At 49.9% G+C, this 20,787-nt stretch overlaps 7 protein-coding genes across 7 annotated transcripts; 4 read left to right on the top strand and 3 right to left on the bottom strand.

Moving 5' to 3' along the window:
- Positions 1-402: 402 nt before the first annotated feature.
- ACHE_10642A (ankyrin repeat domain-containing protein) lies at positions 403-1,272 on the top strand (the record flags this gene model as incomplete). The annotated part of the gene is made up of 1 exon (XM_043281542.1): positions 403-1,272. One exon carries the CDS (start codon positions 403-405, stop codon positions 1,270-1,272), a length of 870 nt encoding a protein of 289 aa, XP_043131762.1.
- Positions 1,273-4,609: 3,337 nt separating this feature from the next.
- Positions 4,610-6,042, bottom strand: car2 (ornithine-oxo-acid transaminase; the record flags this gene model as incomplete). The annotated part of the gene is made up of 3 exons (XM_043281531.1): positions 4,610-4,795; positions 4,845-5,546; positions 5,596-6,042. 3 exons carry the CDS (start codon positions 6,040-6,042, stop codon positions 4,610-4,612), a joined length of 1,335 nt encoding a protein of 444 aa, XP_043131761.1.
- Positions 6,043-6,451: 409 nt separating this feature from the next.
- On the top strand, positions 6,452-9,079 carry gpi10 (putative glycosylphosphatidylinositol-alpha 1,2 mannosyltransferase; the record flags this gene model as incomplete). Its single annotated transcript, XM_043281520.1, has 4 exons — positions 6,452-6,910; positions 6,960-7,190; positions 7,240-7,436; positions 7,483-9,079. 4 exons carry the CDS (start codon positions 6,452-6,454, stop codon positions 9,077-9,079), a joined length of 2,484 nt encoding a protein of 827 aa, XP_043131760.1.
- Positions 9,080-9,498: 419 nt separating this feature from the next.
- ACHE_10639S (putative GTPase activating protein for Arf) lies at positions 9,499-11,997 on the bottom strand (the record flags this gene model as incomplete). The annotated part of the gene is made up of 4 exons (XM_043281508.1): positions 9,499-11,559; positions 11,618-11,728; positions 11,802-11,818; positions 11,883-11,997. The coding sequence occupies 4 exons, from the start codon at positions 11,995-11,997 to the stop codon at positions 9,499-9,501; spliced, it is 2,304 nt and encodes a 767-aa protein (XP_043131759.1).
- A 1,235-nt stretch (positions 11,998-13,232) lies between these two features.
- On the bottom strand, positions 13,233-14,982 carry ACHE_10638S (uncharacterized protein; the record flags this gene model as incomplete). The annotated part of the gene is made up of 6 exons (XM_043281497.1): positions 13,233-13,552; positions 13,604-14,305; positions 14,356-14,463; positions 14,518-14,675; positions 14,721-14,910; positions 14,964-14,982. 6 exons carry the CDS (start codon positions 14,980-14,982, stop codon positions 13,233-13,235), a joined length of 1,497 nt encoding a protein of 498 aa, XP_043131758.1.
- Positions 14,983-15,909: 927 nt separating this feature from the next.
- On the top strand, positions 15,910-17,261 carry CCP1 (peroxidase; the record flags this gene model as incomplete). The annotated part of the gene is made up of 2 exons (XM_043281486.1): positions 15,910-16,455; positions 16,518-17,261. The coding sequence occupies 2 exons, from the start codon at positions 15,910-15,912 to the stop codon at positions 17,259-17,261; spliced, it is 1,290 nt and encodes a 429-aa protein (XP_043131757.1).
- Positions 17,262-17,872: 611 nt separating this feature from the next.
- Positions 17,873-18,454, top strand: ACHE_10636A (uncharacterized protein; the record flags this gene model as incomplete). Its single annotated transcript, XM_043281475.1, has 1 exon — positions 17,873-18,454. One exon carries the CDS (start codon positions 17,873-17,875, stop codon positions 18,452-18,454), a length of 582 nt encoding a protein of 193 aa, XP_043131756.1.
- Positions 18,455-20,787: the final 2,333 nt, after the last annotated feature.

Below are 20,787 nucleotides of genomic sequence, written 5' to 3'. Positions count from 1 at the left end.
CTGGACTTAGCTGGACTCAACTGGGAGCTGAATTGAACCCCGTAGCCCCATCATGACGTACCCTCCAGATCTGCTAGCCAGTGCCGTATCTGATATCGATCTCAGCTCCCCCTCAGCCGTGCGGTACGTTACTTCATTGGCTGTAAGATCCTGTCAATGTGGGTCATCCTCAACCTTATCAGTTATTGGATTGTTCCAGGCTGTTTATCTGGCAGCTGATATCTATTCATCTATGATTATAGATAGACTGAAGTAAACGTCACACCGGATTATCTTGGTAATCGTTTTCATCTACGAGTACACCCCCTTCATCCGTATAGCGACTCTGTGTTTGATAGTGCTGTTGTCTGTCAATTTCATCCAGTCGAACGTGTCGACGGAGGACGTAGCGGTTAATCATGTATGGGAGCACTTCAAGAGTTGGAGAACATTTATGAGGCAACAAATGACGATAAAAGGTCAAAAGCATTAGATGATGCTTATGAGAAAGCTATGCAGCGAATCCAAGGTCAGGTACAAGAACATCAAGAGCTTGCTAAGCAGGTTTTATCATGGATTTCCTGTGCTAAGAGACGTCTGACATCTGTTGAGCTTCAACACGCCATTGGTGTTGAGGAGAATACATCTGAGTTTGATAGGGATAATATTGCGGATATCAGACTCATAGTCTCTGTATGCGCTGGCCTAGTGATTGTTGATAAGGAGAGTGACATCATCCGTTTGGTCCACTACACCACACAAGAATATTTTGAGCGAACTTGGGAATACTGTTTTCCCAATGCCCACATTAACATGATGAAGGCACGCGTCACCTACTTGTTATTTGAAGTTTTCAAGGCAGGATACTGTCCAACACAGGATGCTTTGAGAGAAAGATTACAGTCACATGTTCTTTATGGTTATGCATCACAAAATTGGGGATACCACGCGGGCAAATTCCTCATTGAAGGAGAAAGGTTGATATTGAATCTTCTTGAGGACACTGCCAAAGTATTTGCCTGTAGCCAGGCTATGTTATACCAAGGATCCTGGTCTATCTTTGTAACTGAAACAAAGATGACAGGTCTGCATCTTGCAGCATATTTCGAACTTTGGAAACCTGCATCAATTCTGCTTGAGAAAAATGCCAGCACTGAATCTGGGGATAAATATGGCCGGACCCCGCTCTCCTGGGCAGCTGGAAATGGGTATGAGGCAGTGGTGAAGCTACTACTTGAGAAGAACGCCAATATTGAATCCAAGGATGAATATTGCCACACCCTGGTCTTATAATCGGCGGAGAACCGGGATTCAACAGACCAAATGTTCTGATGGGTACAGTATCCAGTGCAACATCAAAATTGTATGTTTTCTTTAGCTCTTTTCAGCTCCAGTTAGGGCAACTTTAAATATGTACCTTCTTCTCGATGGAGTGATTACTTTATATCAAGTTGGCTCAGCGGAGAATGGAGGATGCGCAGTTGGGTGGCAAATCTTGAGTGCAATGTCCCGGGGTACGAGACAATTACTCTAGTTTCTTGTCATTGTGCCCCTATCTCTCCTCAAAATATAACATCATCATAAGAAAAGCCTATCAAAGCAGTTGAAGAGCCGACAAGCATCTGTTAGTATCATCTAGGACATGTAGATTATTTTGTATGTTATGCCATAAGCAGTCGTTCATGATACAATACTTTGTTCATAGTCATACAATCATATGCATTGCACCAACTTGGTACATTGCGTCCAGGAGGTTGTTTTGTGTAACCTCGGGATATTTCACTTGTTTCATCATGAAACAAGACATCCCAACATAGCTGATTCAAGAGACCCAAATGATTCGGTATCTGCACTAAACACAATGATTGGATTGTTGAGAGAAGCGCTAAGCTCGCAGTAATCTATGGTATGGCCATGGTGGCATCCAAGGCGTTGGCTTAATCGGACCGACTATTTATCCAACTGATCTCTGCGGCTCTGCCAAAGTGTGGCCCATCCCAGAATTATATATTTTGCTTGTCATTGCATTGATCATGGAAAAAGATCCGATACGTACTCCGTACTCCGTTTATTTCAAGAGAAAGGCCATAAACGAAAATCAATACCCATAATAATTAGGATTGCGGTGCACCGCAAAGCTCTTGAGCCTCACCTACATAACAGTAGGATTTAGGGTAAAGAATGCAGACCCTGATTCACACCTACACAGTTTGGCCATCCGGGCATTTGTGATTCCAGAGGTTATGGGTCTTCTAATTGAAAGTCCTCAATAATTGCATATGGCAATCAGTTCAATGGTGTCGTATTATGACTGCTCCTACGTTTTTCTCGATGATGAAGGGCGACAAAACTCAATTGTAATATACCGTCTGTGGCCACGGGATGGGTATCGACATTCGTCCTGGATTCCTCAGGCCTGGCCAGTAAAACCGACAAAAATACTTTGAATACTTTCCTATTCGTATGATTAGCTTATAAATAAATTGACGCTGCTTGCTTGATCTTTATTTCTGCCTCTCGTGAGAAGATGATGTGGTCTGTAGCGCCAAGTTACTATACCAGTAGATTCGTGTGCATGTTGAAAATATAGACAGCGAAAAGACGTTGCAGGAATGTCCACAAAACATGTGTGATCAAACATCGCGGGTTTTTGAAAGCAGACATGCCAGGCCCTTCCTACTCAGGCCGGATAAGATCTCATCAGTTGCTGTCGAGGTTCTCGTTTCCTTTGAAATGTTGATATACGGCATCTGGTACCCCGGCTGGTTATTGCATGGCTATTGAAGAGTCTTCCCCTAAAGGACTCGTTCTGATGGAAGAGTCGATGTGATTAAGCAAGACACCATATTTTTTCAGCACTTGTTACCAGCGATAATAACGGAGAATAATATGTACGATAGAAAATTAATCTCCCAAACCTCTTACCCTTTCACCTTTCCGTTCCGTATCAGACAGCCTGCCGATCGCAGGCTCTGGTCGTCAGGCTGTCGATAGTTCTCGAAAACTCGCCATGAGGCAGGCAAGATTACTCATCACAGGGAAGTGACCTGCCTATATAGGGCAGGATTCATCAGGTCTTTCTGGTTTCCGAAAGCGCTTCACGGCGTGGTACATAGATCTACTGAGATTCATGAAGCATCTTTCAAGACTATGCCGTTTGCCTCCCATGTGCAAGGCTCCATTTCCCTATGAGATCGAATGCCTCGACACGCCCTTGGGATCAGAACATTGGATGTATTTGGTGACCAAGCCTTTAGCTCAGTACTACAAGTTATCCACGTCAGCAAAGTCCTTCGATTGCGAAGGAAAATAAATGGCTGATAGCAATAGCGATGTTGTCAGATCCCATCATTTGTAAGATAGGCGTTCCAGGACAATTACGTGTTTATGTGATGGCAATGACAGTATCAACTTCTAGCTAAACCACGTTGGGAGCTAACCCGGCTATGTTGTCGCCAGGTTTATGCACCGAGGGTTTGCATGTAACTGCCCACTTGCTTTTGGTTGTTGGAGTTGCTGCCTTTTGACTGCAGCGGCTTCGTTAACGTCAATGCCATCTCAGCCCTTTTTTTTGGGGGGGGAGTGCCTCTGCGATCCACAATTATCAATCAGCAAGATTGTCGTGGCGTTCTTAAGAGTCATATCATTTGCATATGGTTCCGAATGTCCCATGGCGCATATGACCGGAAATCCGGACAAGGAGGCCAGATAAATCGCATGGTGATCTATTGTAACAAATGTCCAACCACCAAGAGTGTCAGTCAAGGTAGCTTCAATCGCAGTGATAGGGCTGCTGGCAGGGCGCTTGTTATTGGTAATGACCACAATTTCCGAGTCATTTCCTATTGGTAGCTACACCTGTGCTCCTTATAACCTTCTTTGCTTCGACTATCTCCATGTATCTTGGTGTTGGACCGAGGTCGCACAGCTAGTGCCATATAACTTGATGGTTCTGTCGAAATTACAGTTCACATCGACATATGTAGCTCCCTTGATATGATATTGCGTGGTAAGCCCTGTCGAAAGCCAGACAAGACGTGTGGGAGGAGAAGAATGTACGATAATGTACAAAAAATGTACGGAAATAAATCACGATCAGCTAAAACCGAATCTTAATCTTATTACCATAGAACTCGACCTTACACAAGCCCGTTCAACGTCTTGGTATACGACTTCCTCGACTGCGGTGTTCACTTTCATTTGACTCGATGACTTTTCGTTTTGCGTGGTTGGGCAGGTCTTGCTCTGTTGTGAAGTCTTTCGCTGAGAAGACGGGTTTGGACCATTTTGGCGGCTGGGGGAAATTTACGTGGTGGATGAATGGGAGGTGACAAGAGAGAGAGTATATGTGTATGCGTGTAGAGAAGACAAATACGATCATAAAAATGTTTCAATACTCTAGGCAGCTACAACATAAGAAACAATGCTTGAATTCCTTACATTCGATTCATTCTACAGTCAGATCTTCATGGTGTCGTTGCTCATGCGGTCATGGCATATCACGACCCGGAGTCGATGTGGGCAAGCTAGGCGTCATCTCCGGTCGGGATGATCGCAACTAGCATGTAGCCTGTAGATAGGCCCTACTGTTGCATATTATATTCTTGTTCCTCCGCCATAATCGCACCGTCTAATTCTCAAGTGCAATCTTCACATCTCTTTCCGGAGGGGGGACGATCTTGTCCTCAGCCGAGCCCCTGAGATTAGGAAGTTCATTAACGGAATCTTCGATAATCTTCAGAGCCTTCTGGATCTCTTCCTCCGTGATGACGAGAGGCGGTGCCAGGCGGATGATGTTCTGGTGAGTTGGTTTGGCCTATGATTGTTAGTCGAGGTGGTATTCAGAAAGGAAAGGACAAGCCTACCAAAAGACCTTTCTCCTTCATCAACATGCACAGCTCCCAAGCGGAATGTCCATTCGTCTTCGACTCATCAATAATGATGGCGTTGAGCAGCCCCTTGCCGCGCACCAACTCGATAACCGGACTCTGGATGGCCTGCAGACCGCTGCGGAAAACGTGGCCCAATCGCTCCGCCTTCTCAACCATCTGCTCATCCCGCACAACCTCAAGCGCACGAATAGCCACCGCGCATCCCAACGGGTTGCCACCATAGGTCGACCCGTGCGTACCAGGCTCGATAGTCAGCATGACGTCTTTGCGGCCCAAGACGCAGGACACAGGGTACATTCCGCCAGAGATGGCCTTGCCCAACAACACCAGATCAGGCTTGATTCCGCTCCATTCATGGCACAGCAGTTTACCTGTTCGGGCGATTCCGGTTTGGATCTCGTCGCAGATTAAGAGTACGTTGTACTTGTCGCACAGGGCGCGGGCTTCGCGGAGGTAGTCATCGTCGGGAACGACGATGCCGGCTTCTCCTTGGATGGGCTCGACAAGGAAGGCTGCGAGAGTGGGACCGGCTTTCTCGAATGCCTCATGCAAGGCGGCCTTGTCATTGTACGCGATAGGCTTATCAGTTCCGGGGACGGTACATCCGATGTTGGGGAGATATGGGCCGTAGTTCTCGCGAGATTCGGGATCTGAGGAGAGAGAAATGGCAGCGAACTACCTAGAATTAGCAATTGGGCAGATATAGTTGAGTGGTAGGCCATACTGTTCGACCATGGAAGTTGTTCTGAGCACTCAGCACAAGGGCCTGGTTCTCCGGAATGCCCTTAACCTTGTATCCCCACTTGCGGGCGACCTTGATACCAGTCTCCACAGCCTCTGCACCGGTGTTCATAGGTAGGATCATGTCAAACCCAAAGAACTTGGTGACAAACTCCGCAAACCGAGGGAAAACGTCATTGTAGAAGGCGCGGGAACTAAGAGTCAACCGCGAGGCCTGCTCAACCAACGCTTCGACCAGCTTGGGGTGGCAGTGACCCTGGTTGACGGCAGAGTAGGCCGAAAGGAAGTCGAGGTAGTGACGGCCCTCTGGGTCCCAGACGGAGGTTCCTTGAGCGCGGGCAAAGACTATGGGCAGCGGATGGTAGTTGTGGGCCGCGAAGTCATGCTCGGCCTGGATGGCCTCGTTGGTGGATGAAGAGTGGTATGCCATTTTGATTGTGATTTATGAGTCAAATAGAGAAGAGAAACTTGGAGAGAAAATGCGAGAACCAAGGGAAAGAAGAAGTCTTATATGGACAGCGGTATACAGCTAAAAGCAAGAGAAAGCGAGAAATCGGCGCGATATTATTGGCAGGAACAGCGCTCTTCCCCTAAGTGCAGGTATACGCGGTATAGTCTCTTTACTCTAACAATGTTCTTTAGCGATTGGAATTTGCCAGAGATAACACTAATAATAATGCTGTCATAATGTTTTTTCCACGGTTCGTCTCTCGTGGAATTTCCGTTTTGGGGTTGTTTAGTGTTGACTCCGCGTGTAAGTGCCGATAGCTAGCTCTACTATTAGTTACTACTACGGAGTAGCAAAACAATCTCTCCCCCACACTCTCGACACGCGAACCATGGCTTCACGTTCAGGACGCTCCTCGTCCGGGCGCTCGTCTTCCAAACTGCTGTCTTATTTATCGTCGAATACTTCTTCAGCACCTCCTCCCAGCTCCTCCAGCAAACCGCGTCGTTCCAAAGCGTCGTCGTCCAGCAGCTCGGGGTCGGTAAAGGAGTCATCGCCGAGAGAGCCTCCGCGGTCATCACTACCGCCATTGCGAGAGTACAGAGAGTACAGAGAATCAAGAAGACCCAAGGAGACGAGAGAAACAAGACCGTCCAGAGATACCAGAGAGAAAGAATCAAGAGAACCCCGCGAAATCACGCCCTCCACCGTCTTCCTCTCCCTCATCGCCTTCCGTCTCATCAACGCCCTCCTCGTGCGCACCTTTTTCCAGCCCGATGAATTCTTCCAGTCGCTCGAACCAGCATGGCAGCTCGCGTTTGGGAAAGACCAGGGGGCATGGATGACCTGGGTTGGTCTTCTCTTATACTACCGCTTAATGCTGCTGCTGACAACTACAGGAATGGAGAAATCAACTGCGATCCTCCTTGCATCCCCTCCTGTTCGCTGCCGTCTATCGCGTCGCCGCCCTCCTTGCCTTCGTCCTCCGTCTCTCCCCCACGCTACGTGCGAACCTCCTAATCGCCGCTCCGAAGACCGCGCAGGCCGTTATCGCAGCCGTCGGCGACTTCTACACCTGGAAATTTGCTCGTCGGATCCATGGTGACGGGTCACGTAAGAATTGGGCTGTGGTATGTTGCTCCGGATTATGTCGTGTGACAAGAGACTGATGGTGTGTAGTTGGCCTTGACCGTGGCCAGTCCCTGGCAATGGTTCTGCTCGACGAGAACTCTGTCAAACTGTTTGGAGACGACGATAACGGTTGTCGCTCTGGATTTGTGGCCCTGGGAATGGTCCTTGGATTCGGAGCTGAAAGCGGCGCGCAAGTCCAGAAGCAGTCGCACGCAGGAGCGGCTGGATAAGGAACTGCTGAACAGGTACGCATTTCGACCATCGGATGAATAATAGGTACTAACAAGGCAGGCTACGACAATGTCTGTGTCTCGCAGCACTCGCCTGTATTCTCCGTCCTACGAACATTCTGATCTGGGTGACTCTGGCCGGCATTGTGTTATACCGTAACTCTTGGGAAATACAAAAGATCCTCGCGCGCGAAGTCGCGATATGCGGATCTGCGATACTGTCCGTGTCCACGTTGGTTGACCGGTTGTTCTATGGAGTCTGGACATTCCCGCCTTTCAAGTTCCTCTACTTCAACATTGTGCAGTCACTGGCCGTGTTCTACGGAAAGAATGACTTCCATTACTACGTCTCCCAGGGTCTCCCTCTTCTTCTAACGACGGCGCTGCCGTTTTCTCTGCTTGGACTCTATCGCTCGGCCAACCGTCCGCCGTCATCCGCGTCGAAGCATTGGCGGACCAACATCCAAACTCAACTGGCATATGTTTGCCTGGCTATGCCGCTCGTCCTGTCATTGATCTCCCACAAAGAAGTTCGCTTTATCTACCCAATTCTCCCATCTTTGCACATCTTATCCGCTACGCCGCTGCTCGAAACGTTCTATCCGGCCGTATCGCGATCCTCTAGGATATACACTCCCCGAAGACTCACCCTGATCTTCATCCTCATCGTCAATGTCTTCATCGCACTCTACACCACCATCTATCACGCCTCCGGCACCATAAACGTCCTCTCCTACCTCCGCGACCAACATGACCGTCACACAACCCCCAACCACGCCCAATCCCCCTCCTCAGGCCCCGGCATCTCAACAGGCTTTCTCATGCCCTGCCACAGCACCCCCTGGCGCTCGCACATGGTCTACCCCTCTATCAACGCCTGGGCCCTATCCTGCGAACCTCCGGTCAACCTCAACGCCTCCGAAAAAGCCACCTACGTAGACGAAGCGGACCAGTTCTACGAAAACCCTACCACCTTCCTCCGGCAGAACATGCTCGGCGGTCTCTGGCACATCCCCCGCAAACCATCATACCTCTCCAAGCCATCCAACCGACGGAATCCGAAGGGATACCACGAGTGGCCCGATTACCTTGTTTTCTTCGCGCAACTTGAACCCACCCTCCAGCGTTTACTCAAGTCTTCTGCGTACGGAGAATGCTATCGCACCTTCAGCACAGCCTGGCACGACGACTGGCGCCGCAAAGGCGATGTCGTAGTCTGGTGTCTCGACCCCGGCGAGCAGCAATCCTGGAAAACCGTCCTAAAGGAGCGGGAAGAGCGCGCACAACGCAAACTACTAGACTTTGATATCGACCTCAGCCCCATCACCCAGACCCTGGAACGCCATGCATCCACCGCTACTAAGACTCTCAAAACCAGCGCAAATGAAGCGAATATCCGCGCACGAAAAGCAATCACCAATATCCGACGCGAGATTGAGAGCGGGAAATGGACACCTGCATTCTTGCAGCAGTCAAGGACACAGTCTGGTGTGAAATTATCCTGGCCGTCGTGGGGAAAGACTACTCAGAAGAAAACTCTCTTGGAGCGGGTTCAGAGGTCTTTATTCTCGAAACCGTCGTCCTCGTCATGGTTGAGTTGGTGGGATACCAAGGGTAAAAAGGGGAGTAGGAAGGGGAAGAGGGAGTTGTGGTCTTGATGCATGTATTGATGACTTGATGTTTTTGGTTTTGAATAAGATAAATAGGTGGATTTGGATGGATTCATTACGATAAAAACTAGGAGGTATATAGTGCTTATGCTTATGTTTATGTTCAATTTTCATGAGACTCCGAAACTATTTATCATCTTTATGTATGTTATGTACCAAGTTCCCAAATTCAATCTAGATACACGACAAGCACAGTAAATTCAACCAAAGCATCAACGCCAGAAATGCAAACACGACTATGTAGGATGACTATAAGTCAATATGTGAGTACTATTACACGACCAGAAAGGCAAAATATGTAAATAGATAACCCGTATTATCCCCATCCACCAAAATAAATATATATATACCTGGTAATAACCAAGCACCCAAGTCACCAAAACGAGCCAAAACAGAGTGAAGCGTCATTACCCATACCGCGCGCTCAAACTCGCAAACGCATCGGGACTATGCCGGCCATTCTGCAGCCCATTCAAATCAACGCTCTGCTGACTCATGTGGCTCCGTGTAAAACCCATATTGTTCGGCGACGACGGCGGCGGACCGCTGGGTTTCATGCCTATGCCCATTCCCATGTTCATTCCCATTCCAATGCCTAGGCCGGATTGTGTCTGTTGCTGTGCCTGTGGCTGGGTTTGGAAGGGTTGTTGCTGGAACTGCTGCGGTTGCGTGTTGAACGGCGAGGTGCCGAAATCAGGCTGTGTTGACGGTGCCGAAGCTGGCGGGGAGGACATGAATGGGTTTCGGGAGCCGGTTTGGGTTTGGGGGAGGCCGGCGGAGAGGGGTTGTTGTGGTTGTTGGGGGGTTGTGATGTTGGATGCTGGTTGGGTTTGAGGGGTTGAGCCGAGGGAGGGGATTAGGCCGGGGACTGGGCTGAGATTTGCTTGTTGTTGCTGTTGCTGTTGTTGTTGCTGTTGCTGTTGTTGTTGTTGGGCGAGGGTCGGGGTTGGAGAAGGCATGTTGTACAGGGAGAGGATGCTGCCTTTGTCCACGCGACCAGTGGCTTGGGGGACGAGATGTTGCGAGGTCGGTTGGGTTTGGAACGGTTGTTGTTGTTGTTGGAGTTGGGATTGGAACTGTGGCTGCTGCGGTTGCTGTGCTTGCGGCTGGAATTGGTTCTGGAAGCCTGGGTTTTGCGGACTGCTTGGTGCAGTCATTGACTGGAATGGGTTGTAGGGGTTCGACTGGCCCAGCGGGGTTGCCTGCGGTTGCAATAGTTGCTGTTGCTGTTGCTGTTGTTGCGATTGCTGCTGCGGCTGCGGCTGCAGGAATGGCGATGGCTGTCCGAATGGCGAGGTAGACGATGTATTTGGCATCGTGTTCGCATGCTGGAGGGACGGAACAGGCGGCACTCCTGCAGACTGATTCTGCTGAGGCTGCTGCACAGAGGTGTATTGCGGTGTAAGTTGGTTAAAGAAAGGATTGTTCTGAGTAGTGTTATTCGGGAATTGACTCGTAAACGGACTCGCGTTGTTGGCCTGGAGCTGCGGCTGCGGCTGCGGCTGCGGCTGGGGAGCCGACTGGAAGAATGGGTTGTTTCCGCCGTCAAACGTCTGCGTCTGCGGAGACGCAACAAATCCGTTTTGTGCAAATGTCGCTGAGACCGGAGTAGCAGACTGGTAAAGAGGCTGAGGGAGCGAGTTCTGGCGATTCGGAAGCGGATATCCACCCGTCGAGTGCGGGAACAACGGCTGCGAGACTTGGAGGTTCTGGAACGAGGCCTCCAGAGTCGCAGACTGAGGTTGCGCATTTGGCACATCGAACGGATTGTACGACTGCCCGCTAGGCTGGTTGGCTGGCTTCGAATCCAATTGATCGAACGGGTTGTAAGAAGTCGTTGCTCTGGGTGGCGAAGTGGGAGCAGCGATGGAGGTCGAGGTTGGATTCGGGGTCCTCGCCCGTGAAATTGGACGCGTTGAGGCACCTGAGCCTTCACCTAATCTCGTCAAGGATTCAATCGTCCTCTCCATGTTGCCGCCCAGACCCCGCAGGATAACCGCGTTTCGTCGGTCATCGGGAAATCCCATCTCTCTCAACGTAGCCAATTTCGACTCAAACGAAGGCGTACCCATATCTCCAATCGAGGCACCAATGCCTTGCGAGGCCGTATTAACGGGAACCGGCGGAGGAGGCGACCCATGTCCCTGCGATCGCGGTGAAGTCGGTTTGCTGGTAGAGAATCGACGGAGATTCGAGGTAGAAGACGACCCACGGAGTCCAAATCCAAAGAACTTCCCAGTTTTCGGAGGGAGAGGTGGGGGCGAGCCTTCAGGGGATCTGGTGTAACCGGAATCATGACGGCTAGGGGGCTTGGGCTTGCCGTCCTCGAGTGATCGATGTTGGTATTTCTGGCGGATGTATCGTTCCATGCACGAGTCACTCTCGTCGATATCGGTTGGGACTGGAGGCTTGACGTTTTTGGGGTTGAAAATTTTGTTCATGATATTGTTGCCGTGGGATTTCATGTTCTATCGTGGTTCTCGCAATCAGTTTGTGCTCTATAGCGGTATTCAAAGATTTACTCACGTCAACCTGATCAGACGACCAACTGTCCATAGTCAAGGACTTGACCTTGGAGATATGGGTGCCCAATTTGCGGTGCAACGCAGCACATCGCATGCACAGGAATATTCCCATCTGTTGCCCAACCATTAGTTTCTTGTGTTTTCGAGGTGACACTACCGGGGGATCCGGCTAGTCCGATACATACATTCCAGCTTGCCCATCCTGTTAAGATAGTATTAGCCACTGCATTCTCACCAATTCCTGACAGAACATGGTCTATACATACCTGGATTCAGAGCGCCGCAATCAGCGCAACGGTCATTACCCGGGACCGACCGGACGAGGTCTTGTAGCGCCCTCTCATTGCGAAACTGCTGGCGTTTACTTATCCCAACGACCATATTCCCGGATAGCTGGGGGTCGAAACTGGAGAACGGAGAGCGGCAGAAAACGAAGAACGCCAAAGATCACGATTAGGGGTTCGAGAAGTACGGAGTAGAGGAGGCGAGCTTTGGTACCGAGAATGAAATAGGGGGCGACCACCGCGAACTAGCTTAGAAGAGGCTGGCGATCATGATCTTGGGTGAAATCTAGAAAGGAGAGTAAGAGGAAAGAGGGAGAGAGACACCAGGAAGGAGGTCAATAGATAGAGCGAAATACGAGAAGGGGTGGTGGTCTTAGGAGTGGTAAGAAAAGGATGAGAGACAGGCCAGACGGAGAGCACGGGACCAGGGATGCACATGTGGGGAGCGTCGTGTGCAGAAATAGAACAATCCGGTTGATAGTGCTTATTAGAGCTTATTCTGCCCAAGATGTCTTTTTTAAATGTTCATCAAGGGTGCAGAATCAGGTATGCTCGATGTACGAATACCTGAATTGGGTCTGGGCAGCATCGCGTTGAACGCACTCAGCGCAGTCGCATTCTCCGTATCGGAATGTATTCTTGAAATGGAACAATTAACATTTTATAAGATATCTACAGAATAGAAGTTTTACTAGCAGGGGATGTCTGAGCAGCAGGTGACTCGCATCAACCATCGCACTCAAGTCTCCGGGAGGAAACCCAGTGCGGTCGAGGAGCCATAAATGCCCGAAAGTTCGATCTTGTACGCCAATATGACCTACCAACCTATGGATGGAGGAACCTGGAGGTTGATTATGCGTTCGTGAGGTATGAAAAGTGTGATGAAAAAAAAGAAGAAAAGGGTGGTGAGCTCGGTGGTCAAAATTATATAGGGGATTGTGTGGGCACGTGACTCTATCGGGTGGGAGATTGTTCCGGTAGCGGGGCTGGGTTTGATTTTTCTTCTCTTCTCTCCTCTCTTCTGTCTTCTCTTTCCTTTTCTCCCACCATGCAGTCTCGAGAATTGACTCGGCAGAGTTGTCTGAGCGCTCATAATGACGAGCCTCTTGCTCTCTTAAGTGATCTGTACTAACCATATAACCACACAGTCACGCGTCTAGCCCCATGGCTAGAGGCTATACTGTTTTTTGTTATCGTTCGTGGAAGAGCAAACCCATACGGTTTTTAGCAGGACCGCGTCTACTCCACCCTGGTGCTCGCTTCAATCGGGTAGCAGGACTTTTTTCATGACGGACATCTATATAGCATCATATCAATGGTATTCTGTTTCACCTATAACATCAACCGATAACTCGGACTCCGGTCTCCTAGACGCTCCTTTTCCTCCTCGCTCATATCTCGCCCCCATCCCTGGCTGGCGCGTTGACGGTTCAGCCACCAGCACCATCCCCAATACACGGTACACAAAGCGGCGCTCGAACAGGTGAAGCCAATGCAGAGGGCATACGAAAATCGATACTTGGGTGCGTCCTCATCTCGAAAGGCGTACGTCCCGATAATTCCTCCGAGACTTCCCACGGATACCTGCCATGCACTTCCCACAGCCCGTCGATGGTGGCCTCCAAGATTCATCGCGTTCCAACAAACTTCCACTGCGAAAGTCAGCTAGGTCAAATTTTAACACGTACGAATGGGTCACGTACAAGGCATCAAAGCATGCACACCAGCGATGGCTAAAAATAACGCTGCGTACCGCACCTGCACATTGTCTGTTTCGAACAGGATAGCATAGCCCACGATACTTATAACGGCACAGGCTATAGTCAGGACATATCGATTCCCAATCTTGTCGGAACCATATGCTACGACCAGGGTCAGAACAAAAGCCACCATCCACACCGGGACCGTATGCCACTGAGTCTCAATCCGAGAATAAATCCCAAGACTCTCAATAATCGTCGGTGCAAAATACGTGCCCATGGTGCCCGGCACGGAAACCGACAAATGGAGAATTCCCGTGATGATCGCCTTAGGGTCTTTGATTACTTCCCAGACGTCGCGTACCGTGATGCGATGGTTAAGTGCTGAGCTGCCCTGTTCAGCTCGCAATCGCGCCCGAACGTATTCGCGCTCCTCGTCTGTGAGCCATTTCGCTTGTTCCGGGAAGTTCGGGAGAAAGGCGAAGCAGACCAGCGCTAACAGAACTGTCAAGATACCCTCGATGATGAAAATCCATCGCCAGCCGGACAAAGAACATATTCCGTCCATGTTTCCGATGGCGGCTGCTATCAAACCACCGAAAGCGGTAGCCAAACAGGTTGCGCTCAGATATAATGAGAAACGTCGTTGAGCTTCTCTTCGTCTATACCACGAGCCCATGAGATAGGCACAGCCGGGGAAGATTCCTAGTCAAGTCAACTCGACGGCTTGATTGACAACGACGAAAGAAACCGACCTGCTTCCGCGATTCCAAGGACAAGGCGCGTGGCCACGAAACCGCCATAATTCTGAGCGAATCCGGTGCACATTGTCGTCAAGCCGAAACCGAGCATACAAATGGACACTAATCCATCAGCTGCCAACGATCATGCAAAAGAATAGAAGAAGAATCGCATACGCCAAACCCGCGGCGTCAAGCTCTTCAACGTGATATTCCACGGAATCTCGAACAGGATATACGTGGTGAAGAACATGGTCAACGCCGTCGACACCTGCACCCCGGAAATATTCAAATCCTCTTTCAATCCATATATCATGGCATTGGCCACGTTGGACCTACGCCGTCAGTTTCTTCCGATCCATAGGAGAGGACGCATTTACCTGTCCAGGTAACACAGCAACACCAAACCCGAGACACACGGAAGCAATCTGAGATCGATCTTGCGAAGCAATTTGGCTTCCGTAGTGTAAATCAACGGCGGCAACTCGTCTGATGGGTCAGTTGAGGATGAGCTGCGTTGCCCCAACTCCACCGCCACTTCCTTCTGGCGGTCATTTTTGGTGTCGTTGTCTAAGATAGTCAGTCTTAGATGGGGACGTCAACCCTAGGATAGTATATTCAACCTGAAAGTAGGCCATGCATTCTGGTATTTCCGTGTCTTTGACACAATGGCGTTCCGTACTGTCTCCAGGTAGTCTCAAACCGAGAGACTCGACATCATGGCAACATTTTCTCGACACCATATATATCAATCACTCGTATACCACCATAAGCAAACAACCTCCCACCGAACCACAGCACTATGCAAGGGGTAATCTGCTGTCATTCCTATGGTACGCTCACAGCACGGAATTTTCAAGTCGCACGGTGTAACTTGTCCACTCGAGGCCGAGATCCCGGACCAGGAATGAGGAGGATCAGGAGGGAGAGTAGTGTTCTCCTGCGAGGATGCATTGTTTATGCTTTTATGGTTCTACTTGTACATCCATAAGCCTGGCGTGGTTTTTCGGAGTTCTGTACGCCTGTGTAGATGTAACTATCCAGAACGCATATGCAAAGTACCATGTACTCCTACGGAAGACCGATACTCCGTACAGAAGCAATTGACCAATGCTTGGTTTTCTAGAACCCGGCGCTGAGTAATGCCGCCCACCAGGAAGTTCCTCGGCGGTTTGCATTTGGCATCCGCCACACAGAACGCTCGCTTTAATAATAATCGTCGACCGGTGGATCCCTAGCTCGGCTATTCTCGTCATCCAGAGAGCTATCCTGGGTCGACCGAGCAGTAGAAGAAATGCAGTGGTGGCCATATCAAAGACCAATATACCGGGAAACAAGAGCCATGGATCGGAGTGCCATTGCCACGTCCAGTGCCTTTCCATGGCAATGAAGATGAGTGATTCGGACATCCAGACAAACCATAAGCAGCTAGCCTAAACAAATGCGGAGGTCTCCCAGCGACCAGCCGAACCAAGGGCCCAGAGCCGGCAGATTAGTAGGAGGTGATTCCTAAGGATGGGCTTCTGGGCATGAGTGGGACGTTGTGATTGGTCCTGGGGAGGTGAGGAGATGATGTTCGATGGGCTTCTGCTTGGTGATGGATGCGTTTATTTAAGGCGTTTGCTTCTTCTCTTCTGCTGGCCCCTTGTTCTTCTCCTCTTTTGTGTCACATCTTGTCTTCTTTGGTTGATCAGGCACTTCTCCTCTTGTGTCTTTGCCCCTCTTTTCGTATCTCCTCTGTTTATCCATTCCTCAGCATCGACCATGGCTTCTGCCGCGAGAACTGCCTCCCGGGCTTTCCTCCGTTCGACCCCGGCCACTTCGTCCTTCAGACCCGCCGCTCGTAGCGCTCGCTTCACCCTCCCCTCGCAAGCCTTCCGCTCCTCTCGTCGGGGTTATTCTACCGAGGCTCCTGAGCAGGGCAAGTCGTCCAACGGCCTTCTCTGGGCTGGTCTCGCTGCTGCTGGTGGTGCGGGCGCCTACTTCTACCTGAAGGGTGGTGATGCTTCGGCCAAGAACTTTGTCCCTCAACAGAAGGACTATCAGGCTGTGTACGATGAAGTCGCTCGCAAGCTCGCCGATGAGACGGATTATGATGATGGCAGCTATGGACCGGTAAGTCGCGTGTTCGATATAAATTAGCAAACAGAACATAAAGCTAACAAGATATTGTAAAGGTTATCCTCCGTCTCGCCTGGCACGCAAGCGGCACCTACGACAAAGAAACCGGCACCGGCGGCAGCAACGGCGCCACCATGAGATTCGCCCCCGAATCCGACCACGGCGCCAACGCCGGCCTCAAAGTCGCCCGCGATTTCCTCGAGCCCATCAAGGCCAAGTTCCCATGGATCACCCACTCCGACCTCTGGACCCTGGCCGGTGTCGCCGCAATCCAGGAACTCGGCGGCCCCGCCATCCCCTGGAGACCCGGCCGCCAGGACAAGGACGTCGCCGCCTGCACGCCTGACGGGCGTCTCCCCGACGGTTCCAAGAGCCACGGTCACATCCGCGACGTGTTCTACCGCATGGGCTTCAACGACCAGGAGATTGTTGCTCTGATTGGTGCTCACGCTTTGGGCCGCGCGCACGCTGACCGGTCTGGTTTCGACGGTCCGTGGGACTTCAGCCCTACTGTGTTCACGAACGAGTTCTTCCGTCTGCTTGTCGAGGAGAGCTGGAATAAGAAGAAGTGGAACGGCCCCGAGCAGTTCACGGACAAGTCCACGCAGACGCTCATGATGCTTCCTACTGACATTGCGCTTGTCAAGGATAAGGAGTTCAAGAAGCATGTTGAGCGGTATGCCAAGGACAACGATGTGTTCTTCAAGGAGTTCTCGGATGCGTTTGTGAAGCTGCTGGAGCTTGGTGTTCCGTTTGCTAGCAAGGCCGAGGACCGGTTTGTGCTTAAGGCTTCTGAGTAATTTGCTCGCGCTTTCTGAGTAAGATTGATGGTTTGATTGAGAGCACTGCATTTTGTTCTGTTGGTTTTGATATCCGATCTACTTTTCATTTTGGAATCCTCATTGGGATGGCGTCTTCTGCGTTGATGTTATGAGGCCCTGTTATGGGCGAATCCATTAGCAAAGTATACATAGTAATGGAGATGATTGTACACATTTGCTCCCATTTTGATGTAGTTGCGAGGTGAGGTCGAGGTTGAGACAGGGAGGATAGGTGGTGGATTGGGAGCTTGGAGATATATTTTCCCGGTAGCATTATAAATTTGTCACAGGGTCAATTACCCAGCGAGAAACCAATGATATATCCCAATCATCAAGCAGACTCCGAAGCACACTCTAGATTCGCTCTACTTGTACCACAGCACCCCATATTTGTTGTATACAAGACCTCCGAACCACGGCGCTTTTCCCAAAACAGCAATCTGCAAAATCTCCGACCCCTCGACCCCGCCAAAATTTTTCCTCTATACAAACATTCTCCCATGTAATTGCCCAGCACTATTCCTAGCCTCAAGTGATCGCACCTAAAATTTCAGATCACGGCGTGCTAAGCCAGGAAGAACAATCGCAAAATGGCTCGCGACAATGCATTCCACGACCACGACTACTACACAATCCTCGACCTCCCATTCACGTCCTTCGCAACACTCACAAAACAACATCTCAAACTAGCATACCATCGCGCGTTACTCCGCCATCATCCCGACAAGGCCCAACCCCAAGGCACAAAGGAAGCAGACGTCACACTAGACCGCGATGCCGAAAACCAACCCATGAAGACAAACACCTACACAATCGACCAAATAACAACAGCCTACAAAACCCTCTCCTCACCCTCCTTACGCTCCGAATACGATAGAGCCCTGCGCCTTGACCGTGCGAAGACCGTCGACCGCGAGAAAAACGGCACCGTATTTCATACAGGCCTCGAAGTTGTTGATTTGGAGGATCTCGTCGAAGACGAGAACGATAACAATGGGGAGAGCGTTTGGTATCGCAGTTGTCGGTGCGGTGATGAAAAGGGGTTTATGGTTACGGAGGGGGATTTGGAGAGGGAGATTGAGGGGGGTGAGGTTGTGGTGGGGTGCCGGGGGTGTAGTTTGTATATGAAGGTGCTTTTTGCTGTTGAGGATGGGGAGGGGGAGGGGACTTGAGTGTGTGGTTGGTCTCTTTTGCTCGTGGGATCCTCGGCACATGTGCGTGTGCATGTGCATGGGTAACTATGAGTCCGTGGAAAATGCATTGAACGTGGTGATTGCCATTGTACAGGGTGCTTCTGTGCTTCGTCGCGAATGTTCGACATGGACGACCTCAAGCGCTGGCTGGGAGTACCAGCAGCGTGTTGCTACGCGGATGCTGTCCCACCATCTACATGTGGCCATCACAGGGATTTGAGTCGACCTGGGGGCAGTACGATCATAATCACCGGGACCTTGGATCGAAGGATACACAGTTACGGTGTACATATGGGCTACGTTGAAGAACTTCTGCAGGGATACAGGTTCTCGGACTCTTGAGATGCCAGAGATCTCGCAGCAGAACTCCGGGTTATGATCTTATACCAGGTATGATGAGAACAAGCTGCCAGGTACTACATCTCCCCATCAGTCCTTAAGCAGGCATTCTACAGGCTGCGCGAGGATTACTGCTTGAGTAAACTCTGTAGTGGCACAGTGTATAGGTTCATTTACTCCAGGGTCATAGGGACTGGGTGTTGGAATGTGAATGATGCTCTACCTATCGAGAAAGGGTCCTGAGGATGGGCTTATCCACTTAATCGTTGCTACTCTTCCTTTTGATCATCCTGTTTGCTTCTTCAGCTACTCCAATCAAATAGATGATACTTTCAACTCAATCCTAAACTCTTCCTGTCTACATTCACGCTACTACAAACCATCACTTGATAACCCTGACCTTTGTCTAAACAGCATCCAACAGTCACGATGATCTTAGATGAATCATATCGTCTATCGTCTATTGACAGGCGCTGGCCGCCGCGTTCACTTAGCGGACTTTTCGACTCAAGTGCAAACGCTATATGTCAGCTCGGCGCCTACCCTTGGTTAGCGTCAAAAAGCTCGAGTGGACCCAATTCCCGATGTGGTCGTCATTTTGATCCGATTCCGTCTGGTTTAGATGGCTGTACCCTTTTTTCCCTTCCATTATTGGGAAGACGAGACCCCACGCTGGAACGAGAACGATGCTACGATGATCAAATGCTAAGCGCTTAGGCATACTGATTACTGTGTTATACAGTGCATGCGTCTCAGCTGCATACGATCAAACCAAGTCTCATATGTTAGAATCAATATTTCAACCGCAGCCTCTGAAGAACCTGGTCTGCACATCCGGACCGAAAAAAAACAAAGAAAACCGGCATCTGGACGTATACGGTCCGTTTAAATTGATTCGATGTGGTCTTACTAGATCCAGGCCCCCAGAATGAATCTCTCACTTCTAAACCATTCAAGACAGAGACCTCACTGGGGTCAACAAAGATGAACGAACCGAGAAAACCGTTAGATGAAGTATTTTCGAGTATACACAACCAGTCCAGTTACCTCCACGGTGAACACTAGTTGCCATTCAACCTGCACACTTCCCGTCTTTTTGTGGAAAGGGTTTCCACGGTTAGACATATGTGACCAAGCAGAGGAAGCCGAACCCGGACCCACGGGCAGAGCATGCCATAGCAAGTTTCAAGACTGAGAAGCGAATCCATGTCACGGCTAAGGCCTTGGTCTCGTATCTCTTTCGATTCATGGAGACTACAGTCGAGCCGGAGAAACAAGTATTGGACGAATCTTGCAACTCTAACATGGGTATTAATAACGCAGTCGTGAGTTATGTCTTTGGACTTTTCACATCTAATCAACTCGCCTTTCTCGGTTATCTTATGGCTGTTACTCTCCTTCGCGGGAGGTAAAGAACTACTGTGTTGCACCATGGCTAGATAAACAGGAACATGATGCTGTGTCTACGAAAGCAGAGAAATATATAACGCTACTTACGGCCCGCGAACTAAACTAGGGAGCAAAAAAAGAAGCAAGAGCCCCGTAAAAAGCAAAATAAAAGAAAAAAAAAAAAGAAAGAGAGAGCGAGCAAAGATATGGAATAAGCCTTCTGATTTTTCATATCTCACAGGGGTCATAACAGTTCAGGGTGCACTGTCTGGTACCCTTGGCCACTGTGTGTTGTGGCGTGGTCTTAATTGACTACAGCTACATGCATACCCCCTCTCGCCATATCAAACATATCCTTCCGAGAATTCTCTTACAAGCTTGCTCCGTGGTATTTGGGGACAATAAATTTCTCGAAACAAACCGCAGCCACAGCGCGGTGCCAGCAAAGCCCTGAACCATGCCGGGATTGTCCACGGATCCCATATTTTGGTGTCCGATTCAAAGCGATGATTGTGAACGTTGCAGTTTAAAAAGTCCAGAAACCGGTATCGAGGACGGAAATTTTTCTATGTGATCCTTTTTTT

This window comes from Aspergillus chevalieri, chromosome 1 (genome assembly GCF_016861735.1).
Source record: "Aspergillus chevalieri M1 DNA, chromosome 1, nearly complete sequence".
NCBI classification, from domain to species: Eukaryota; Fungi; Ascomycota; class Eurotiomycetes; order Eurotiales; family Aspergillaceae; genus Aspergillus; species Aspergillus chevalieri.
Note: the sequence above shows the minus strand (reverse complement) of the source record. Positions and strands in the feature narration are given on the sequence as shown.